The 25,938-nt window shown below is 37.6% G+C and overlaps 2 protein-coding genes across 2 annotated transcripts in view; one reads left to right on the top strand and one right to left on the bottom strand.

The window, feature by feature from the left end:
• Window positions 1–7,368: 7,368 nt before the first annotated feature.
• On the top strand, window positions 7,369–10,339 carry Smp_008545 (heat shock protein HSP60, putative; the record flags this gene model as incomplete). Its single annotated transcript, XM_018791102.1, has 5 exons — window positions 7,369–7,968; window positions 8,045–8,365; window positions 8,441–8,861; window positions 9,931–10,109; window positions 10,184–10,339. 5 exons carry the CDS (start codon window positions 7,369–7,371, stop codon window positions 10,337–10,339), a joined length of 1,677 nt encoding a protein of 558 aa, XP_018645622.1.
• Window positions 10,340–12,929: 2,590 nt separating this feature from the next.
• Smp_126740 (protein kinase) overlaps window positions 12,930–25,938 on the bottom strand; it is a 34,294-nt gene continuing 21,285 nt past the window's right edge. The window contains exons 9-12 of the mRNA XM_018791101.1: window positions 20,046–20,178; window positions 17,137–17,359; window positions 14,900–14,963; window positions 12,930–13,775 (exon numbers count right to left, since the gene is read on the bottom strand). Of these exons, the coding sequence (XP_018645621.1) occupies window positions 12,951–13,775; window positions 14,900–14,963; window positions 17,137–17,359; window positions 20,046–20,178 (1,245 nt within the window). The 3' untranslated portion in view covers window positions 12,930–12,950. The remainder of the gene's footprint in view (window positions 13,776–14,899; window positions 14,964–17,136; window positions 17,360–20,045; window positions 20,179–25,938) is intronic.

Here is a 25,938-nt window from a genome sequence, read left to right as displayed (position 1 = left end):
GAGTACAATTGTTCAAACTTATCCTCTAATTCCTCTTTATCTGAGAGGTAATTAAGTACACCGTTGCTCCCATGAAGTTCCCCGTAGGGACCGAACAACGTCCAATCTAGTAAAGTCCTCACAGCAAACGGCTCATTCGTCCTTCCAGTTTTTATCTCTTTCATCTCGTGCACTCTCGGTGTGTTACACACAATCAACAGCTTGACATTTTCGTCTTCTACTCTCGGAAAGCTTATGTCTTCTAAATGGGAACAAGATGCCATTTGATGCGCCGTTGGCACAGTCCTGTGAACCGCCGGTAGTTTTTTGACTGTCAACACTTTCTGCACTTTAACAGATGACGAAAAATCTATGGAGTGCAATTCTACATCGACCTCTTTGGATATCAATAACGATTCATTACTAAGAGTCTTTAAAGACACCATTTTTGGTTTTCCCTCAAGGCCTAATTCGTCAGGCAGATCATCAACAATGAGGGAAGTATCGGATCCGCTATCTAAAAAGGCACAAGTTTAAATAATCTTCTCACCATTTTTTATCCATACAGGCACCAATGCAAATGCTACCGGTCTCTGTGTATGATTAACACATCTTTTCGTACAGAACTGGGTATTGATGTAAGCATCACTACTGCCGTTTGTCTCTTCTTCCTGCTTCCTGTGTAACAGGGTATGGTGTCTCCAACCGCATCCTTTAACGGCACATGACCTCGGTGATCGACAGTTTTTCGCTACATGGTTAGGCTTCAGACAAACATTACATAACTTGTGTCTAAGAACGAATTCTTTCCTTTCTGTAACACTTTTGTCTTTAAACTTCTGACGTTGACCTAAAGAATGATCACCTGAGCACTGTAAACAAGATGAACTACGTAAGTGGACATTGTCATCACTACTACTCGTATAAGATATCCTCGCTGCACTGTAATCTGCACTAATTCTCCCCTTTAAAACCCCGATATCCCTATTGTCACTATTACTACCGCGGTTGACGAGTAACCCATATCAAGTGTTAACCATATCGGCTTTTTCCTTTACAAAAGCAGTAAGGTCGGCGAACAGAGACTCACGATCTCCTGTGATAAACTTATAAGCCATCTGTAGCCACTTTTGTTGAACATGCGTTGATAATTTCAAAACCATAGTTCCAATAGTTCTGGTAGAGTTCAGGTCAGAAACGTAATCCATTTGTTCGAGAGCCAAACAGAATGCTTGCATTTCCTGGGACAATTTTCTTAAACCACCTGTTTGGTTCCTTCTTATATTGGGAAAATTTGACAAGTTGTCGATGAACGTGCGTGCTATCACGTGTTTTTGACCAAACGTTTCTTCTAAAAGCTTTAGAGCTTGGTGATAGTCCATCTCTGGCTCCAGTATAGCACATTGAAGAATTGCGGCTTCCGCTTTGCCGTCACAATATTAAATCAAGTAATTTAGTTTAGCTCTAAATCCAATATCCTCACTTCCGATACATTCCTCGAAATTTCTAGTAAAATTCCAGTAATTTGCCGATGTACCATCGAATCTTAAGATTTCCCTTTTTGGAAAATACTGTTTTTTAATATTACATCCTCGCTGTTGCTTACCAATCGACCGAAACCCTCACTCTTCGGGCGGCGTAACGTTTCTAGCTCAATTTTCTTTTCTAACCGAGTTATACGTAATCTAGCTAACTCTAATTCTATCATGCTATTAGTTTTGGGTTTGTCCTTTTCAAGTTGGTCCTCATCATAAACTCCCAGATGATGTGATGATAACTCTGGAATTTCGTCAGAATCGTAGTATTTATCAGAAGTCATTTCAGTGAGTATATCGAAGTTTACTGTTCGGAACGTTTTAGGAAGCAATTTCCTACAGGTGCAACTTTAAGCTATTCTCTAGACTGTCGAGTACAGAGTCTTGGTTTCGCCAAAGTCAGAACAAGTAGGCTATTTGGCTTAATAAACCTTATCTGTTTCTAAACGTAAATTAACAACGTTAGTATGCAAATAAACAGTACAGTCTATTACATAGGGAAAAGGAGAGACATAAATGACATACCGAACAGTAACTGGAAAATAGGAAGAATGAGTCAACAAGGCGAACCTTGTTTTAGAATGAACATAAAATTGTGATTGGTGGATGAAACAAAGACATAGTCATACAAGGTCGAAGAAGTTAGTGTGGTGGTGAGCGTTTCACGTATCAGTGGTGTGTTTGCTTATCGAGCTCACTTTACAACAGATGATACGAAGTTATCCTATTTTTAATGAAGGTCAAACTGAATGCATTATGAGGATAAATAATATATGATATGACATCAGGTTTTGATTCTTTTGAAGTGTTCTCATCAAGTTTATTAAGAGTTTCATTAGAGAATAATGGATCACTAGAAAAATCAGCATCTACCAAATCTGAATCCTGAATTTTGGTCATAATTTGACTCATTCGGAGTTGTAAGACATTTCATCAGAAATATGTGAAATATTAAAACAAACCATATCTGGTACAATAACACGAGAAATCATATAAGTTGGTTGATTGGAAACTTTCGTCTCAAAATGATTTTGGATTTCATTCTACTCTGAGCTCCTAGAAGTATTGGATAAAGATAAGTGGTCATTGGGAACATCCAACTTTATAGGAACATAATAGTAAATTTTAGCATAAGTTTCAGCGAAATGAACCTTATTATTACAAACTGATTGAATGTGTCCAGTTTTGCCACATCTAAGTCATTCAGAATTACAAAATACATATGAATTACACTGGCGAAACTTGTCACAAAACAAGTATCTACCAAACTTGTGCTCATTTTCATGAACTGTTTCACAACTCGCCAATGAATTGTTACCTCAATAACCTTGATTACGTATTGGACTGATACGACGTAGTAAAGTGGTGGAATTCCCGATATTCTGGCAAGTCATTTCATTGAACTTTTCCCCTTTACCACATTCGAAATTTGTATACTTCACATGGTCCAGCAGTAGTTTGAGAGTTGCATAAGGGAGTGAAATCGGTTTGTCTGGAAATGCCAAAGTCTTGATTGAGCTGTATGATCCTTTTGCGATTAAAGTAAGGAAAGGGACGCAATAGTAAAATCCTCAACATCTTCCTTGACCATAGCCCAGATTTCGAACCTTTCCATGTAATCTTCAAAAGCATCAAATCTAAATGTATGACCAACCGTTCTATCACAGGCTCCATCGCGACGGCAATGTGATTATTAAGAGTATTTGAATTATAGTATAAACTAGGAATCCCAGAAACAACGAAATTTAATCAAGAAGTATTAGATTAGCACGAACAAATGAACCGTATTTGAAATTCAAAATCAAAACAGTCATCGATACAAAGAAATCATGGGTTCATATATACACCACAGTAGGTCAACTCAATTTTCTCTAAACATGAGCACTCAGCAGCGAATAATTGCCAACTTCCCCAAAATCAAACAAGAAACATGCTCCGAAGTCAACAACACGAAATAGAGGTCATCAGTTCACAAAGCATCTAGCAAAGTGTGGTAGTCCAACATCTCAAACACTGTAAAGGCAAAGTCAAGCAAATCAAAGATAGAACGGTTATTGAAAAGCTTAACAACATCAGGGAAATAGTCAGAACTCAGAACTTGTAGGCTATGTATTGGTAATAGCTGCAATCAATCTGAAGAATAGGAATCAATATATAGAATGCAAATACCAATAAGAGAATCAGTACATTCTACAGCAATGCAAAGAGCTAGTCGTAGGAAAAGACAGACATGGAGGGATTTTGTCCGTTTTCGCACATGAGCGTACAAATAAGGATCTTACAGCTACTCCTACCGTCACTTCGTCGTTCTTGATCTAAAGATAATCGTCAAGAGATTACCTTTCTGGATCATAAAATACTTCGTCAAAGTCCTTTAGTTAAACTTAATGGATAGGGGAAAATTAAACGGGTTCAGTTGTTGTTGTGGGCAGCTTAAAAGAGTCCCAACAACTTGACCCTGAATTTAAGTATTCTTCGAACAATAGTCTGGAGTTTATTAATGACTCAGTGAGGGCTTGTGTTATGAAACGAACGGGAACAAACTAGAGGATAGATAGGAATATTGATCACCGGTCATTTAGACTCATTAAAACGATCCCACGGTTGGATGACTGAAGAAATTTCCTGATATTTAGTGTCGTAAAACAGCATAATACCAACATTTGGATAAAACCAAATTTGTTGCTGAAGGGTAGGACTAAATGAAGAATATTTGTGGTTGAGCCACCACTTCAATGACTAAAATGTGAAGAAAACTAGTGCCGAAAAGCTTGGGGCCGTCAAGTTTCCTAGACGAACTGTGTTGATGTCTGTATGGAAAAGTTATCTTTAGGAGTTTCGTATGTCAGTGTTTGAAGTCTAGAAATCGAATCCCACGGACTAAATGTACTGGTAGACTTTTATTTACTATTAATTACAGTCGTTAATGAAACGTCTTTGGTATTTGACTTTGAAATCACCACATATGCATCCACATAGGAGGAGACTGGAATAGATACAGAAAATAGCGTGAAGTGCTAAGATATCGTACAAATGGCTCTTTTACTCTCATGAAGGTGGGACTTCCTGAGTCACTAGCTGTCAACCGATAGTAACGGAAGGTTAAAAATCAAAAGCCACTTGTCGGTGGAATTTAAACATTATAGCTGGAATTCAAAGTTCCTTTCATCTTAGTTTTATTAACTGAGCTCAAGTTTATGGTGTGAAGCACTTTGTTCCTGTTTCTATTTGACTATCTGCTGTAAAAATTTGCTACTTGATGGGGTTTTTGCTGTTAATAATTTGATATCATTTTGTTGTGACAGTCATACTCGAGTCTTCGTCTGAAACAACTCAAAAGTCATTTCAGCGGAGAATTGGTCACTCATTTACATTGTTTGAATCTCCCTTTCTCATAGTGGATTTTTCACTGAACTTTCAGCTTATCCATTATCGGCACTTACCCATAGACGTCTGCACTGGAATTCATGAAAATGACATCGTCATCTTGTTTACATTAACCAGAGATGACATATATCCACTCGAAACATCTATGACTTATCCGAACACCATGATATACAGAGCAAGTGAAAGTTGAAGTGTGAATATAATTTACACACGCTATATGTTCAGAGACTACATATATATCGTAGAATTGTAGAATTATGGTCTACCATGTTATTAGTACTACGCTATTAATAGACCTAACACTAAAATTGTAGATTTGTCTGGATGTGATCTTCTAATCTATAAGATCTCTCGTTGAAGGAACATCATTGTCTACACTGACTCGTCCTATCGTAACATCACCAACATATGATGGAGGACACATGGAGACTGTAGATAGAACAGTATATTTAAAATGAATAAAAGACATAAGTTGCACAAAAATGACCATACTTGCGAGACTGAGTCATGCCACTCGATTGAGCTCTATTACTTCTTTCCGCCTTCTCCATTGTTACGTTCTCTTTATTTCAATTTTTGAATATAAATATTCTCAGTAATTATATGCTCGGCTTCAAATGTTTTGTGGTTACGGTTCGATGCCCCTACAGAATCGCGTAACACACCTTACACACTGAGTCCTTCCCTCGACAGGGAAGAAATGATTTGGTCCATCACCCAGATGAACATGTTTGACACACTTAAGTAGCAGAAATAACAAAGAATTCAGTAAATATCTATAAATGAACGACAGAAATAGACCAAAGGTTTGGGCAGTTACTAATGGTAGCAAGCACATACTTGACCACGGCAAATACCTAGCGCCTAAAATTTCACCTATGTAATTTAGGTCACATTTACATGGTACAGTTTGGATTCTGTAAATACAAAGGTATAAATGTAATCCATAATCATAATTAGATCATCTCCAGTCCTCCTTCTTCCAACTACAATCCTTGGAGCTAGGGTGAATGGAGTGTATGGGAGCCTCCCGACATCAGTGGTCTTACGGGGAACCGTTTTAAGCCCATTCCTTCTGATTTTATTGACGACCTGTCAGATAAAACTACCTTATCGACCCTTACATGCACTAACTATGTCATGATACAAAGGTTAGTAAAAAACGATCAGCATATTTTGGTCTCCTTAAGGATCTCACAACGATAAGGAAATGAGTGGTGAATAATGGTTTTGCACTTGTCAATCTATATTATATTTAGCTCCATAGAACGGAAACAATTTACGTTCTCCGTGGTAATCCTCTCCCAATTTCCTCCTCAAAACACGACTCCTCGGATAGAAAGCTTTGACACCAACTCAAACCATATTGAGGATATAGTCAATGCTAATGCTAATATTTCCTGTATACAAGGAAAAATCGGTGCCGTTACCTCATGATGTTTTTCTACATTCTCTGGAATGTACACATGGCCTCTGCTAGATGTTTATATATCTTCTAGAGAGATATCAGTGCCTCGGAACAAGTACAGAGACAAGCAATAAAGTGGGTGATAAAACTAAAGAATAAATCTTACGAAGACAGACTCAAACACTTGGGATTATTCCTGCCGAGCTGTAGGAGGATAAGAGGTGATTTGATAATAGCACAGGACTCCAAGTCAACTCAATACGGACATTCTATCGTAATCTTACCCCCACGCTCAAAGAGGCGAATGCTGTGAAATTGCACATCAACAGCGAAAAGCTAGGTATAATCTCACTTTAACCATTAAGAGTTACCCCATCCGAAATACCCTCTCAGTCGAACTAACAAAAGTCCCCCAATGGCTGGCTTCAAGAGGAGAATTGACAAACGCATATCACCTCTGGATTACCATCTCCCTCTTGGACTATCTGTCGCTGATGGATGTCTCGCAACTTATCTACCGCTTTGGTCATCACACACCAGCCTTTCCCATCCCTCTTCCTATAATCCTGGCCCTCTTTTTCAACTGCACTTTGATCCGTCCACCCTGTCTACGCGAAAAATCAATCGATTAATTTGCTTCTCTTAGTTTCCATTCATTCGAATTTTCTTAATTATTATCCACATTTCGAGGAACTTCTTGATTGACAATATGATAGTCAAGGGTCTCAGGAACTCTACCGCTTTAGGAAAAACGCTTACTCAAGATACAAGACATACAAATGCACAAAATAACTACCAAAGTAAGTAAAACTAAAGTAGTTAAGGAGCTTGACCAACGCGTGTTGGACGTTACCAAAGATTTGAGGACATAATGAAACAAATGGTGTAAAGTGAAAAAAACAAATCAGTTTAAGGAAGCTTGTCACAAAAATATCAGGTATTGGAACGAGCTGAAATTGTTCAATAGAACGTATTTGTTTGAATGCTTCTTCAGTATCTTGTTGCTTCTCGGACGTTCTAGTCATTTGCAGCGTGATTTTGTGCTTTGTACCGGTGACCATGCTTCGTGCGTTCGCTACATTACGTGGTACCTTGGCTCCTGTTAGACACAGAGTTATTCAAAGGTCTTATGCTAAGGAGGTTAAATTTGGAGCTGACGCAAGATCAGCTATGTTGGTTGGCGTCGACATACTCGCGGATGCTGTCGCAGTTACCATGGGCCCTAAAGGTCGTAACGTTATAATAGAAAGCTCGTGGAAATCTCCCAAAATTACCAAAGATGGGGTGACTGTTGCCAAAGGCATCGAGCTGAAGGATAAGTTTCAGAATATAGGAGCCAAATTGGTACAGGATGTTGCTAACAACACAAATGAAGAGGCTGGGGATGGTACAACAACAGCTACTGTTTTAGCTCGAGCGATAGCTAAAGAAGGGTTTGAAAAGATCAGCAAGGGTGCAAATCCCATTGAGTTCCGAAGAGGCGTTATGTCTGCAGTTGATGCTGTCGTCAAAGAGCTCAAGTCTTTGTCGAAGCCAATATCAACCCCAGAGGAAATAGCACAAGTCGCAACAATATCAGCCAACGGTGACAAAGCGATTGGCGATCTAATTGCTACTGCTATGAAGAAGGTTGGGAATGATGGTACGATAACTGTCAAGGTAAGCATAATTTTCAACTTCTTGAATAACTTAGGACGGGAAAACTCTGCATGATGAGTTGGAGTTCATCGAGGGCATGAAATTTGATCGTGGCTACATCTCCCCTTACTTCCTCAATACTGAAAAGGGGGCGCGATGCGAGTTTCAAGATGCTTTTGTACTGTTTTCAGAGAAAAAGATTAACAGCATCCAAACGTTACTGCCAGCTCTCGAACTGTGTCATCAACAAAAGCGACCACTACTTATCATCGCTGAAGACGTAGAGGGTGAGGCCCTCACAGCTCTTGTACTCAACCGGCTGAAACTCGGTTTACAAGTTTGTGCAGTGAAGGCACCGGGTTTCGGAGACAACCGCAAAAATACTCTTAAAGATATGGCAGTGGCGACTGGTGGGATTGTAAGTCCTTGTCATGCTGTATTTTCTATATCTTTGGTCGACACAAATAAATAAACCTATTTCTACCTTATCTAGGTGTTCGGCGATGAGGCGGATATGTACAAGTTGGAAGATGTACAACTACAAGATCTGGGACGTGTGGCTGAGGTTGTGGTAACTAAAGATGATTGCCTGTTGATGCGTGGTCGTGGAAGCAAAACAGATGTCGACAAACGCATCGCGCAAATCAAAGAAGAGATGGAAGCTTCTAACAGTGAATATGAGAAAGAAAAAATGCATGAGCGTCTAGCTAAGCTGTCTAACGGTGTTGCGGTCATCAAGGTTGGCGGAAGTAGTGAAGTAGAAGTTAGTGAAAAGAAGGATCGGTATACTGATGCACTTAACGCAACACGGGCAGCGATTGAAGAAGGAATAGTTCCCGGTGGTGGCACTGCTTTGCTTCGTTGTATCCCAATCTTAAAATCGCTGGAATCCAAAAACGAAGATCAACGCACAGGTTAGTACATGGTTTTTCAAGTCACTTATTTGATAACAGCTAAGAAGTAAACGATTACGCAGTGACGGAAAGTACTTAAATCTATTCGTTACCGAAGACATCACTTAAGTTCCGAGGTTCACCTTGTGGTCAAAGTGAAGCCTACATTTAAAGGTGTCCGAGTTGCTTAATAGTGTTAGGCTCACACCTACATAAATGTCGTTAGTCGGTTTGAGTGTTACATGACTGTATAGTTGTGTGTCAAACAAACCGTAGACAGAATATCATTTTAACCCTTGTGCAGCCATCCATAAGAATGGTTGTTTGGGTGTAATGAAACAATGTAACAATCGGTCTGCAGGTTTGTAGCCAACAAGCTACATGTCGTCAGACCAAACATCAATATCGCTCAACCAACGTCTTGTTTTCGTGGTTGTGCAATAAATGCATTTGACTAGTTTGTATCTCAGAAGTTGGGTTGCCCACCTTTTTCCTAGTAACACGGTAAAGTACGTGATACAAAGCAATAGCGTTTGTCTGTAATCAACTCATTGGGTGCGTTGGTGCTGCGTTACTCCTGAGCCGTTGTGTTCGAATATATAGACGATAATTTTGGCTCATATCGAAGCCACGAGGTTCACCTTGTGGTCAAAGTGAAGCCTACATTTAAAGGTGTCCGAGTTGCTTAATAGTGTTAGGCTCACACCTACATAAATGTCGTTAGTCGGTTTGAGTGTTACATGACTGTATAGTTGTGTGTCAAACAAACCGTAGACAGAATATCATTTTAACCCTTGTGCAGCCATCCATAAGAATGGTTGTTTGGGTGTAATGAAACAACATAATTGTCGAGCTGTAGGCTTGTAATTGCAAGTCGTGTTGCTTTGGAATGTCTTCGTTTAATGCTCTGTATCCTATTTCAAAACAATTCATCTTCGTAATACCACCAATTGATCGGTCCATATGCACTGGATATAAACTTTTATCTTTGAAATTCTGAAGTGTTTGCACTCGTAATAATTTAGTCTATTATATTTTTTGATACAATGCCGTTCTTAGTTAATCTTATGACTCAGTTTTATGTTTCTAGGTGTCCAAATAGTTCTGCGTGCACTTTCAACTCCTTGTTATACCATTGCACATAATGCCGGGGTGAACGCGTCTGTTGTTGTAGAAAAAGTCATGGGCATGGGTCAAAATATGGGTTATGACGCCCAGAATGATGCTTATGTCGACATGATCGAAGCTGGAATTATTGATCCTACCAAAGTAAGTGCATCTTTAGTAATTTGAATAAATCTGGGTGTAACCGGTTTAATTAAATGCGGCCTCTTCCATTTTAGGTCGTTCGAACTGCTTTGGTTGATGCCGCTGGCGTTGCTTCTCTATTGACAACTGCAGAAACCGTGGTAACTGATTTACCAAAAGAAGAGACAGGAGCAAACGCTGCAGGAATGGGTGGGATGGGAGGTATGGGTGGAATGGGTGGTATGATGTAGCGAACTACTCACGTATTTTGCATTTCGACACCACTTGACGATGTGATTACATTGTAGTTGGTTAATTTTCGTAGATATTCCAATTGTTCAAAGTCCCTAATTTTCCCTCAAATATATATTGATTTTATTAAGATCGTTATGCTTCTACGGCTCTGAAACATGGCTTGCTCTTGTAGAGGTTGTTGCACTCAGCAAATAGAGGTATACGCACAAGTTCATGTTTTTGTGTGATTAGACACAGGAATTCATTAGTCAACGAGTAAGGTGGCGTTGATTCCGTTAGTGCTGTGTGGTCTTCCGTGTATTAAACTGTTTAGGCATATAATTTGACTGGAGATTACCGTTCTGTCTTTGTTTATCTGTTGTGTTGTACCAGTGTAAGTAATCCGCTTGAACGACCTCGGCTAGTTTAATTTTTAGGGTTTTGTGATAGTATTTAACTGAAAATGTTACGTTTCATGTTTTAGCGCAGGTGTGTATACCTAACATACTTTCCAGCGATTTTCTACCTTGCGAGTCTCATCCCCGCCATCGGGCTCGCTTCTGACCAAATCAGGAAGTTCGGTTGGTCCATGCTAACATGTGATGAAGTGTCGTGTCCGTCCCCCAAACGTTTGGCGTATTTACTACGCAGCTATCCACCCTGCCCTTCAGTCAAACGTGCATAGTAGCTATTAAGAGTAGAATATACGAGGCTCCCACAGGTGCCTTAATTATTTAGACACAGAGATGTCTGTAGAAACTCACCGAATGCGTATGCGCCACACTTCACTCGATATGCATAAGGGCCCGGGTGCCCGTGTTCTCAGTTTCGTGAACAACACCCCCGCTGTGAGAAGATAGTAGGACTTCCCTGGAAGTGGCTATATACGCGTGGTCATGTGAGAGCATTTCGAGGAGAGTTGACTCTCCACCCTTGGATGTGCCATGGCATTCGGGTTTAAAGCTAATGAATGTGGACTAGCAGATAGCCGATTTTGGTGTGGTGCTGTACGTATGGTACACCAGTCTGCGAGATAGTAGAGTCTTGAATTAGACTGTCCTGCATGGCATCCTCAGCCTGTGGGCGGTTAATATATGTTACGTGTCACTTTTTGACCATTAGTAGGAATGGGTGACGCTGATAAGATGTCTCTATGATCCTCCGTCTAGGTGTTTCGCGAGGTCTAGTCAATAAGAAACATGTTGAGCGTACAGAGGTAAGACGAGCGCAGTTATCGAGATAAACAGCATCTGTTAAGTTGTAGTCCTTTTTGAATATAAATTTTATCAATGATTCGAAGTAGCGCACCGCCAGTACAAGCTTAACAGAACGTTTATTTTTAGGAGTATTACATATTGTCTGTGTACTTTTAATTAGATTTTCTGAATTCTAATCCTCAGTGCAATGTGGTTGTTCTTCGAACTCTAATTTAGTTACTTAGCAAGAAAAAATCTGGACTGTCTAGTTATGGTGTCGTGGGTAAGGTCTGATGGGCATAGGTTTGTGTATACACTGGTTATGAGTCTGTGAATTAACACAAGACAGATGCTTAATCCCTCAGTTTTTCTTTTAGCTAAATTTTATTTCACACTTTACGGACAAACAATACTTATTTGTTCATCACCATGTTTAAATTTATAAACGAGGAAAGAAAGCACTATTGTATTAGGGTTGTGTTTTACAAAATTCTATCGTATAATTTGTGTAAGTGATCATAGTAAGCCCATTGAAGTAATATTTGTCTACTGGCTGTAATTCAGATGTTTAACCCACTATGTAAAATGATATGTGACTCGGATTGAGCGCATGTCTGCACATCAATTTCCATCTATTCTCCCATTGGTTATAAACACAGACAATGAATAATTTATCCACAATCTGTAAGCAGTCATAAATACATATGGGTTTTTAAACACACCCGCTTCCCTGTATGCTAGCGGATTTTTACTAATTATTAACAATATACTATCTCTACAAGTGGTGTTCAGGCTTTTGAATAATTTCGAGTAAATTCATAATACTACTAGGAGATTTGGCCTGCGTAATTACTCAGTTAATGGGATACTGTTTATTGCGGTCAGATATAGAGAAATTAACCTCTACAAGGTAACATAAATTTGACCAAAACAAATTCGAATCAAAAGACAAGGTAAGATATAATTTGAAAATAAGTAAACTAGGACACCGTGCAAATAATTATTTGAAGAAATCAAGTACTATATTTTTCATAGAAGAAGAGTAAAACAAAAAAAACATTTGAAAGACGTTAATACGCCACACATATACACAAACCAAATACAGACACGGGGCAGAAAAAATAATGGGAGTAAACAAATTAGTAAAAAATACAGATAGGACATGGGCAGTCATAGGAATATCACAATAGAATTGAAAAGACGATGGTAATAAAAAAGCTTCTCATATCATCTACCTATACGTAACATGCTGAGTAGAAAAAGCTGTATTGACGTAACGTAGACTATCAGATTTAGATGTGTACTTATATACCTACACCTATGAATATGTTTCAAGTTACATGATAATATGTACATATATGAGAGGAATGACCAATAATTATTCCTTGTGCTTTTGTTCTATTCGTTTGTAAAAAAAAGAATGAATTCATTGTCAGCTTAATAAATCATCTATCTCACATTTAGATAATGGTTTTATTAGATTATTAGAATTGGATACATTTTGATTAAACATTGGTGTTGGCATTGTAATGGATGATGTTGTCGGGAATAATTGATATGTCATTGCATTTGGAATAGGTTGTTGTTGTTGAACAGGTCTCATCATATTAGAATTTGTTGGAGAAAATGGTATAGAATTCAATGAGTTAAAATTATTACTACTATTGTGTGGAATAATTGATTTAGGTAAAATAGTTGATTGTAACTGTTCAACATTATTATTCGAATGATAATACAGAGAGTTATTATTATCGAAAACACCGTTCTTTTCATATGATTGGTGTTGAGTAGTTGGTGGTGTGATTAAAGCCAAAGGTATACCTGTACCTATACGATTTGGTTGTGTAGTAGACTTATTCATCATATCAGATGTGCTATTGATTGCATTCACATTATATGATATTAAAGTATTTGTTATATCAACAGGTTTTGGTTTATTCATTGTCGTCGTCGTCAACTTCATTGGTCCAACACCAGTAGCCGGTTGTAGTAATGATGGAACTGATGTTAAATTAGATGATAAACGTTCAATTTGATCTTTTTTAGCAGCTAATTGACGTTTTTGTTCCAAGCTTAGATTAGTACTTTCATTGTTTATTGAACCACTGACTCCTTGAATTGAAGATGTTGTTCCTGCAGATGATGTAGGCGATGTATTGTTACTGTTATTTGAATTTACAGTTAAACTTGTTGGTACAGAACTACGTTTTACGTATTGATCAGCATCATCCAAATAAGCGCAAATTATTCGAGTCATCTGGTCAAAATAGATATATACAAACAATAAACCATAACTTACTTACATTGGTCTAAGAACAAAGTTGTTTTTCATGGAAACAGTAACAAAACAAAGCGACAGTAAGAAGTAAGAAATATGTTTTAAATGAGTCACATTCTGACCACATTTCAGATGTTATTGTAGATGTTGGATGCTCAACACACCTTATATATGTCACGTGGAATCTTCACTCAATGCTATGATAAATTAATTGATATAACATGTATTTGTGAGGCAATCCCGAAAACAGAATGCCCAGAGTGATGTTGTTCACACAGTGGGAAAATTTAAATTTAAACCCCAAGTCTAACAGTCCAAAATTCGGGGTAAGGCTCGATGCCTACGATGGTAGAAACGAAAATTTATGAAAGATGAAAGCTGCTGAATCAGATACTAGCTTAAAAGTTCATGCTTACCATAGGAAACCGAGGTCAATGAAGATAAAAACTGTGCAAATTTTATCTCGCCAAAAATATTACATATGATCAATTGCACAAAGCACTGTGTTTTTGAAAAAATTGTTTGACGAGCAGTCATCAGATTTCAGTATTCGTCATAGTTATCTACAAATACCCAGCGAATCTTATGATATCTATCTTACTTATTCGGACAAAATGAATGTCACATACAAAAAGGCAAATCTTGTTTCAATAATTCAAAGTCAGTCCAATCGCAATATACCTGTACGTAAAATGCAGCCACCTAATGATCCTAATAAGTATGAAGCAAATACAAATGTTCCGTTCACATGCTTTGAAGACAAAGTGAGCGTACATGAATCACATACATTGTTACTGACAAATAGTAATGTAAAATGTGCTTATTCGAATTGTGAATGGAATAATGGCATCGTATTTTTACATATGGAAGGTGAAAACACCACAATGTATAATATTACCCATACAGATCGAGCTCATATAGAAGAATCCTTCACAAATTATACATACCAGTAGTAACAGGTTTGAACTCGGGTCAGGTCATCGGTACATATTGACGTACAGTCTGAATCTATTAGGGAACACTTGAGATCAGTAGTCCGTGATGAAAACTAAAATTCAGACAGCACTTAACTGTAGCTTAAATTCTAGAGAAAAAAAACTTACCAAATCTGAACAGGAATTGGATGTCGCCCAAACACTTTCATCGATATTACCAATTCTTATCATGCTATGAAGTACAAGAGAAAGAAGGATAAATATGGTCAATATGGAAGAGACGAAAATATTCATTGTAAGAGCAAGTTAGAATCAACATGGAGCCTGAGACAAATAGACTTCAGTCTAAGTTGTTACTCGTAAACTTGTACTTGTAACAAAACAACTGAAAAGTCATACACAATCACTGTTGATGTGATATGAGTGAATGATTTGAAATGCGTAATTGCTTTTTCCTTCAATATTTTATATTTCTTTGAACAGCAAAAACATCAGGAGGCAATGCACATAGGTGATGACTGAAAAATTATTGGTATCTAGCAAAATTGCAACCTGTTGATGTAAATTAGAGTTTAAAATTGGTCGAATGATTTAGCTAATTGATGTGAACTAACAAGAAAAAGAATTATTCCAACTTTGTAACAGTGTGATTAACAAAATGAAAGATAGAAAATGTCCTACTTCATTAATCAACAATGTGTAAATTATTCATACTTAATTAAGCCTATTTCTATCATGCCGTTAGGCTTTAAGGAATTAGTAATTCTAACTATAGTTAGTCTGCTATGGTGTATGCTACTTATGTTGATAGATATAAGTAGTATGTAACACCAATCAGAAGTGGAATGCCTGGCAGTAGAAGATTGATAAGATCGAACTGAAGAGAACAAGAATGTAAACAGAGAGCAACTGTAATAAAAACAGAATTGAAAGAATGATAAGGCATGTAAAGGACAACACAAGAAAATTGTGCGAATAATGTATTTAGTGTATGGTTTTTGATATGTCTTGTAGTTTTTCCCCGTCGCCACTGATATGTCTTGTACGGTTGAACGCTTTATTCGGATAACCCCAGGCTAGCACTACTCGGCGACTTGAAAGACCAGAGAGAAGACACGAGTATCAGAGAAGCACTTTACTACAAGGTTCAATTATGTACAGAAAAAACAGGGGTTTTATAGTAATTAAAAGACCTTGAGATTCCATAGTAGCAGTATGTTAACAGCCAATCAGGACCTTGTTATTTTAGTAGCATAGCTTCTAACTAATCGCTGATTGGTTGGGCTCTTTATGAGCCTCTCTAGAGTTTATTGTAAGCCGACCTAACAGTTTTCATATTTTGAATTTGTTGTATCCCGAAGAGAATTGTGAATGGTAATTTTTGAGGACCAATATGATATGTATATTTCCTATTGTATAATTGTTAAGTAACTAACCTAATCATATTCGTGTTTCTCTTATCATTAGCTTTATTTTGACCTTTGAACTATTATTATACGATTCTTGAGTTATCATCAGTTTATTGATTACTTTTCCCCTATTCACAGTCACATTTGGCTGAATCTTATACAAATGTTATTTCCTATTTTATGTAACGATGTGGTCTATTTGGTTGGTATATAAACCCAGTATGTTTGAAATACAATGATTCTACCGCAGAGGCTGTTATTGGTTTTCTGGACTTAACTGGCTGGGCTAGGCAGAAGTAGGATCGATAAGCGCTCTAGACTGCTCGTACGGTTTTCGTGTGTCACTGTTACAGTCGATAATTCGCTGCTCTCTGATTGGCGGTCTTATCAAGTCATACATTAACTAGGCATCTACTCGGCCACAAGATATAACAGAATTCAAAAATAAATTGGTTTTCTCCACCTGAGTTTTCGTTCACTAAAGGTAGACGAAAATAACATACTTGAACTAGAGAATTATGAATCAGTAGTTTGATTGCTGCATCTCTGGTGATTGATGAAGGAACGTGTAAGAAAACTAGGATCCTAAGCACTTAGAGATATAAATTTACCAGTATTTATATTGAATAATCACTAAAGCCTATAATGCACTGAAAAATGTCTTACTGAAATTACTCAGTAAGGTAAAAATTTTGATATCTTCAAGAGCTCGGTTTACTGATGAAACCGAAAATACTGAACAAGCATATAAACTCATAAGGTTGAAAGAAACAAGATAACTTTGAAGTGACTGGTTACAAGGATTTGACGTTTTTGGGTAATTGATGCTAAAATTCGAATGATTGTCAGAGGCTCTATCGAGCTCAACCTAGAAGCAGTTCGTACGTCTTGACTTTTTAACTAATTACGTAAATGACATAACAATGTTTAATGGTCACAATTACTTTCAATTCATAAATTCAGATCAAATCCAAATATATTCCTCTTTTTCTTTACCTGTTCTCATCAGTTGCAGCACCATGCAGTTGCTCTAATTTAGCATATTGTTCGCGTTCCAAATATGAACACATATCTCGTATTAATGATGCATAAGCGCTGTATTGTTTTAAATTTAAACTGCTTTCAATGGATAATGGGATAAGATAAGGCAATACTTTATTAGCTAGTTTTTCTCGACTGATGCCCAATTTTTCATGACTAAATGCTAAACGATATATACCTGTATAGTAAGGGGGGAGGGAAGAGACGAAAATAAAGAAATATGTACTTAGTAAACAAAGCTCCAGTATTTATGTACACTAATATTATTTAGCGTAAAACCAAGATAAAGTGATAATTGCAGGTAGAGACCTAACGTTTATCGGGGTTGGTGTTTGAATGGAGCGAATATTGGAGTAACTGTAGCTTTTGCAACAGTTTCAAGTAGAGTAATTATTTACATTTTTACTCTGTAATTTTTAAGTAACTAAATTATAATATATCTATATACAATCTGTATTGTAAGCTTCCATCAAACCCACTAACTATTGCTACATGTTTTACTGTTCATTAATTAATGCTAATCAACGATTCACCTTTTGCTCTATTTTCTGTCACTTATGATTCAGCTGCGTATAAAGTATGAATTCTTAATTAGAGTTATTTCTGGTCTGAGGATACGTGTGTGCAAATTGTAACGTGTCAGGAAGTTCTGGGCCGCAAGAAGCATCATCATAAGGAATGGATCTCCATCAAAACCCTGTGCAGGATTCAACAAAGTGAGTACAAAAAGACAGTAATTAACAACAACTGAAAAAGAACACAGAAAGCTGGATGCACTGGTGCAAACAAGCAAGTGAACAAGAGCATTAGAGCCGACAAGCAGAAATACGTGGAAGACCTGAATAGAATAGCTTCATTGAATCCATTGGACATCGAAGCAGCACACACAGACACTCCCAAAGATGTCACTCCACCAACGATCGAAGAAATCAAGATGGTCACCAGACAAATCAGGAGTGAGAAAGCAGCAGGACCTGACAATATACCATCTGAGGTACTGAAGTCAGACATAAAAGTAACTGCAAACATGCTCCACACCCTATCTAAGAAGATTTGAGAGGAAGAACAAGTGCCACCGACAGACCGGAAAGGAGGATACCTCATCAAGATACCAAAGAAGAGAGATCTGAGCAAGTGTGAGAACTACAGAGGCATCACACTAATATCAGTACTAGGAAACGTTTTCAACACTGTTCCTGTGTGGGGTGAAAGATTCAGTGGACACCCAACATCGAGACACTATGGATCATCGTTGAACAATCTATTGAAGGAGACTCGTCACTATACATTAACTTTCTTGATTAATAGAAAGCATTTGACAGTGTGGATAGGAGAATATTATGGAATCTTCGACACTAAAGAGTACCTGAGGAAATCGTACATATTACGGAATTCATGAGTCGGTCTACACTGCAAACTGGTACATGGAGGGCAGCTGACAGGTGCATTCCAAGTGAGGAGCCAGACAAGGCTGACTACTCTACCTCTTTACTTCTCTTCGAGTGGCCGACTGGATTATGAAAACATCGACATCTGAGAGAAAACACGGAATACAATGGACAGCTCAGAATCAACTAGAAGATTTGGACTTCGTGGATGAACTGGTCCTTCTATCCCATACACACGAACAAATGCAGATGAAGATAACTAGTGTAGCAGCAGCCTCTGCATCAGTAGACGTCAACATACACAAGGAAAAAAGCAAGGTCCCGAAATACAGCACAGAGAACACCAACACAATCACACTTGATGGAGAAAGGCTAGAAGAGGTAGGAACTCACTTACCTGGTCAGCATAATCGATGGGCAAGAAGGAGGATCTGATGCAGACGTAAAGTCACGGATTGCCAAAGGAAGGACAGAGCTCTTACAATTGAAAAACGTATGAAACTCAAAACAACTGTCAGCTAAGATCAAAGCTAGAATCTTCAATACAAACATCAAGACAGTTCTATGGAGCTGAAACTTGGAGAATGATGGTGTGTCAATGCAAATATGCTACAGAGTGAATGAGTGAAAACGACGTAATCTGAAGTCTCCAATTATTGAGTAAAATTACCATGATGGCCCGAACGAAGAAACTCACTTTTCAACATGGCTGAGAACATCAATTCATGATTTCATGAACAAATCCATTGTCTTGGGTTCGGTTGAAACAGACCGTCTTCCAAGTCACTTCTGTACTATTTAGGAGTACACGTGGGTTCACCTATAACACAACTTCAAATCACCTTAGTAGATAAGGGATAAAGGCTTCTTCATTCGGTTTACTACATTTAACTAGTCCCATTTACTTAACCTTGGCTTTACTTACTCGATTCTACCATACGTTAGAGATATTTTAAAGGCATCAATAGTTATATACTAATGACCTGTGATTTCCGTAAACCTTCAAAGATATTTTATGGTCATAAGGTAATATAAAGAGAACTGCTGCACAGTATACTCATTTTTAGTAGGCATACAAAGATATTTTAAGAGTATTGCATTCAGAGTATGTAACGACTACCCGACGCACGATTTCAAGTCATTTACCGAGATGGCCACATTTCAATTCAGTAGATAGAATTCCTTTAACACTTAAGACCAGGAGACATGGTAATTGTCACTACTTAGAGATCGATTAATGTAACTAAATCAGTTCTATATGAAGTCAGTCACAATACACAAAGACCATAGGGGACTAGATGGAGTAACGTCTGAATCCCATGGAAGTCACCAGTTCATACAGATGAGTATTAATCAGTATGAAACTCGACAGCAAAGGAGAGTTTGATACACTGAAAAATGCTATAGATAGACAATCCGATGAATATATAGTTTAAAAAGAACAATTATTAGTTTTAAAAAAAGAACTGAACTTACCCAGTATAGCTATTAAAATAGTCGGTTCGCGTGATTTAATTTGTTGTAGAAATGGAAGAATATCGTCCATCACAATCCATTTGTCTAAAAGATCTAGTAATTTTCCAATGCAGAGAAGACAATTCATACGTGTCTACAATGAAAAGAAGGTGGATGATATATATTAAATAAAAGGACCTAGATTTATGGGTTAAAAATTAAAGAAAAATTTCAACAAACAAATAATGTTAGCTAGCGTATCTATTTAAAGTGTGAATCCCATCTCATCTGGGGTCGTGGTATTTACAAAGATAAACAGTTTAGGATTAGATCATAATAAATATCCAAGGCATCCTAGTTACCAGTGGTTTTCTAGCTAACATCAGTTCATCATGAAAATTAAACACAAATCATAAGAATGTTTCCACAAAAACCACTGCTCAACAATGAGAATGACAATAACAATAAAAATTAGAATAACCATGTGCTTATTATTGACTAACTTTGGGGTACAGTTCTTAAAGTTTTGGTGGAAAGCTATGACATGTGGAGTTAAAGACATCTGAAGTATAACGATATCTAATCGTTGACAGTAGGTGGAGATTGTACTATATCAAAAGTTTAATGAATTACAGTTCATTATATATAGGAACTTTTTCTGCTTAGTCAATATTATACAGAATTCCTATGATGGATTCAACTATCAAATCGTGCATGGAGAAAAGTTCATAGACTCGTTCGAGGTAAAGACCGGTGTCAGGCGAGGTTGCTTGCTTTAACTCTTTCTCTTTCTCCTGGTGATCGACTGGATCATGAAGACGTCAACACCTGGAGGGAAGCATGAGATACAATGGAAAGCTAGACGATTTAGACTTCACAGATGATCTTGCTCTTCTATCGCACACACAAAAACAAATGCAGGAGAAGACGACTAGTGTAGCAGCAGCCTCAGCAACAGTAGGTCTTAATATAAACAAAGGGAAAAGCAAGATTCTCCGATACAACACAGCATGCACCAATCGAATCACACTTGACGGAGAAGCTTTAGAGGATCTAAAATCCTTTACATATTTTGGCAGCAACATTGATGATCACAACGGATCTGATCCAGATGTGAAGGTGCGGATCAGCAAAGAAAGAGCAGCATATTCACAACTGAAGAACATCTGGAACTCAAAACAACTGTCTGTCAACCAACACCAAGATCAGAATTTTCAATACAAATGTCAAGACAGTTCAACTGTATTGGGCGGAAACTTGGATAACTACGAAAGCCATCATCCAGAAGATACAAGTGTTTACTAACAGTTGTCTACGCAAAATACTTCGGATCCGTTGGCCAGACACCATCAACAACAGCCTACTGTGAGAGAGAGCAAACCAGATGTCAGCAGGGAAAGAAATCAAGAAGAAGCGCTGAGAGTGGATAAGACACACATTGACGAAAGCAGCCAACTGCGTCACAAGGCAAGCCCTCACATGGAATCCTGGAGGTCAAAGGAAAAGAGGAAGACCAAAAAAACACATTGCGCCGAGAAATGGAGACAGAAATGATAAGAATGAACAACAATTAGATAGAACTAGAAAGGAAGGCCCAGGACAGAGTGGGTTGGAGAATGCTGGTCGGCAACCTATGCTCTAATGGAGGTAACGGGCGTAAGTAAGTAATATTTAGGAAAAAACCCACAGAGAATGTTGAATAATTAAGGAAAGTGGTACTAATTAATTAGTCTTTATATGGACACATAACAATGTTTCCTTGGTTCTGCTTTTCACATGTTTCAACGTTTAATAAATTTAATTCATATATTACAGAAAAAATGAATAAGTGTGACATGAAACACATCAATGTTTTATTTAACTACATACAGACATTATTGGCGGTCTGTTTAAACATCTGGGCTATCTGTTCCTGTCATCTAGATATTTCAACAACTTATCTAATTTTGTTTATTTTAATACATCATTATGGCTATTAACCGTATAACCTATTCAGGTGAGTTGCTGAAAAGTGTACAACCTTTCGTTGTGCAAGTTACAATATGCCCAATCAGAGATATTGTGGTTGCTGGTAATATGCAGAGAAAAGAATGTACATTGTTTAGATGTCGATTTATTGAACTGTTAACTTCTAACTGGTGATCACTCAATATTTATCGTCAGGATCGACCAAAAAGTAAGAAACGGAAACTTGTTGAAATAATTTGTGCTGAGAATTCTATATTGTACTAAAAATATAATATTGAATAGAGTTAATGATAATAATATCTAGTATTTATAATGTTTTAACGTAGTAGATTCATTAGGAAATAATTCATAGTAAAGAAATTGACAGTAGTCATCGCTTTAGAATCAATCTGTTAATTAACTTATATTGATAAGAGTGGTTAGTTTCATCACAGATGTATCAGAAAGAGAGATGGAGGGAATAAAACTATGATATCGATAGGTAGGAGCACAATAAAATCCACATTCAGAAGACAGAAAAATTAAACACGGGATACTCGATTGCAGATCCGGGGCGTAGTATTTGAAACAACCGGGTATGCAACTAATTGGGTTGTAGCTTAAAATCTCCCTAAGCTATTTTGGCCTACTGCACTCAGTAAGGGTATCTCACACACAAAAAAGTGTGGTTTGAAGTGAGGTACACGAATGTTTACTTAATTCGTTAAAATTCATTTGATTTAAAATATTAACTACGCATTATATATAAATGATTGATTACTGAATAGTGGCCAATGCCATGCTTGTCCAGTCGTTTAGTGCTGATCGAATTCCATAGATTGAGTTGCAACGTAGTCTCCAGTTTAAGTGACTCAGTATCACCCAAACTCTTTTTGTCAGTATGAAACCTTGGACCTGGTTTTCGTGCTAAATGACGCTTGTCAGTCAGGCGCACCTGTTATCGTGATGTAACAGATACGCCATATCAGGTTCAAACTCCAACTACTCAGATTCACAATTTGAAACCTCACTACTGAGCTATTCCAATTTCAGTTCACTCCACATTTCAAGTACACCTTGCTGACAAGTGTGAACTAGCAAGAAACTTGTCCTGCGATTGCTGATGACTACCTCCAACCACCTAACATATATATTTTTGAAGACCATGTTACCTAGGAAATTTGCTGTTGACTGTATTTCAACAACAAATACAATTTGATTCAGTGTATTATCACCAAGGAAACAGAATGGTCAGAGAGAAAACGAGAGAACGTAACGCCATTTATTGGCCTACAACAATCGATTGGAGTGACATCAAGTTTCACTATGAATCTGGTGAATTTTATCTAATTCAACAGAATCTAATACTTGTTCATTCGATTCATATTTTACATAGAATATACGTATCTATACATCCAAAGTGTGTAATGTGTGAAGTTACTAAAAATAATATAACAAAATACACACAATTGTTCACATATAAAGTGGAGTATTTAACACTAGCGTGCATTTGAATGACCAATCAAAATAATGGTCCGAATGTTTGATATCAAACGAAAAACTTATTAAGTAGGTTATTCAGTTGCTACATGTCCACAAATAACTCTGCCATTGGTCAGTTGATCAGTTTCACATATCAATGGGACAGTGAAATGAAACATTGTGAATTGAGACGATGAAAGGTTTATTTTGTATATGGTTTTAACACTTTCTTAGGAACTAATCACTGACTTTCACAGCTTTTAATTTGTAAGTTTCACATGATGAGACATCTGAAAGTCAGCAGTCCAATAAATCAACATGTAAACAATGTACATTCTTTTCTCTGCATATTGCCACTTACTTACTTACGCCTGTTACCCCTCGTCGAGGAGCATAGGCCGCTCACCAGCATTCTCCATCCAACTCTGTCCTGAGCCTTCCTTTCCAGTTCTTTCCAGTTAACATTCATCCTTTTCATATCTGCTTCTATTTCCCGGCGTAGTGTGTACTTTGGCCTTCCTCTTTTCCGCTTCCCTTCCGGATTCCAAGTTAGGGATTGAGTCGTGATGCACATTGGTGATTTCCTTAATGTATGTCCGATCCACTTCCAACGTCTTTTCCTAATTTCCTCTTCAGCTGGAAGCTGGTTTGTCCTCTCCCATAAAACGCTGTTGCTGATAGTATCCGGCCAATGGATGTTGAGTATTTTGCGTAGACAACTATTTATAAATACTTGTACCTTCCTGATGATGGTCGTAGTAGTTCTCCACGTTTCAGCTCCATACAGTAGGACTGTCTTGACATTCGTATTAAAGATTCTGACCTTGAAATTGGTTGAGAGTTGTTTTGAGTTCCATATGTTCTTCAATAGTAAAAATGCTGCCCTTGCTTTGCCAATCCTCGCCTTTACATCTGCATGCGATCCTCCTTGTTTATCAACGATGCTCCCCAGGTACTTGAATGTTTCCACCTCTTCCAGAGTTTCGCCATCAAGTGTGATCGGGTTGGTGTTCTCCGTGTTGCATTTGAGAATCTTGCTTTTTCCTTTGTGAATGTGGAGGCCTATCGATGCGGAGGCTGCTGATACATTTGCATATTGCCAGCAACAACAATATCTCTGATTGGGCATATTGTAACTTGCACAACGAAAGGTTGTACACTTTTCAGCAACTCACCTGAATAGGTTATACGGTTAATAGCCATAATGATGTATTAAAATAAACAAAATTAGATAAGTTGTTGAAATATCTAGATGGCAGGAACAGATAGCCCAGATGTTGAAGCAGGCCGCCATACGTTAAACAATACTCTGGCAAAACGGTAAGGAAGTTCATATTCTTCAGATGTCTGGAGACCTTTAATAAAATATATTTATTACAAGAAAGCTTTCTGTAACCGTCTTATTTTTTCAGGATTAAAAATTTTCTGTAAAATTTGATAGCAATCATAGATGCTACCTTGACACAATGGTTGGATTTAGGTAAAGTATGTTTCAAGAAAGCTATATTGACTGTAACTTAGATTTGACCATAGCGATCTACTGTTATGTAAAAATAAGTTTTTAGAAACCACTTCAACATTATTCAGATACGCATTCATTAAGAGGTTCATAAAATAGGTTTATAAGACGATACCTATGTATCACAAGTGTCCATAACTTAGCATATTACTTATAAAATGACTGACATGGAGGATTCCTCTGAATAAATAGAAAAAACCATATATAACTGGTTTCGATTTCGAGTACAGTTGCTATCAGACGGATAAAGCCTCATCTGTAAATTCGAATTTATGCAATCCCACTCTTCTAATTCGACCTTACGTTTTTTTTTGGAGGAATTTGAACATTAGTGCTAATTGTCATTTAATTTTAATAACTCAAACACACCAACTAGTTGAACATACCTGATTTTTAAATCACTTCCAGTTATCGTTTTTAATTTAAACAACAATATATCAACAATATTGATGATAACAGGCATAAAACTGGTATATCAAATTAACACAGCAAACATTGTAGCCACATCAGTAGAAAAATTATTTGAAGAAATTTATAATAAATTACTGGAAGCACTGTATGGCCGTTTCGTCCTATTGTGGGACTCCTCAGCAGTGCGCATCCACGACCTCGCGTCGCGAGATTCAGTTGACTCACGCTTGTAACTATGAAAATACTAAATCTCCACAAAACCCCTTCTGATAATAATAATCATATGCTCACTAGTGACTGGCTTCGCGAGGTAAATCCTGGAGTTCTAGTGAGCAGCAGTGACCAGTGGAGTTAAAACCACGTCTGTTTTGAGATAGGAACTCACTGAAGACGGTTGGTGAACGGTCGCTCAATTTCGTGGATTGGTTGGAGTTAGACATAAACACCATCAGATGCCGGCTCAGTGGTCTATCGGTTAAGTGCTCTGGAACGAGACTGATAGGTCCTGGGTTCGAATCTCGCGAGGTGAGGTCGTGGATGCGCACTGCTGAGGAG

This window comes from Schistosoma mansoni, assembly GCF_000237925.1.
Source record: "Schistosoma mansoni, WGS project CABG00000000 data, chromosome 4 unplaced supercontig 0032, strain Puerto Rico, whole genome shotgun sequence".
Taxonomy (NCBI): Eukaryota; Metazoa; Platyhelminthes; class Trematoda; order Strigeidida; family Schistosomatidae; genus Schistosoma; species Schistosoma mansoni.
The sequence above is the reverse complement of the archived record's forward strand: the minus strand, read 5'-3'. Positions and strand labels throughout refer to the sequence as shown.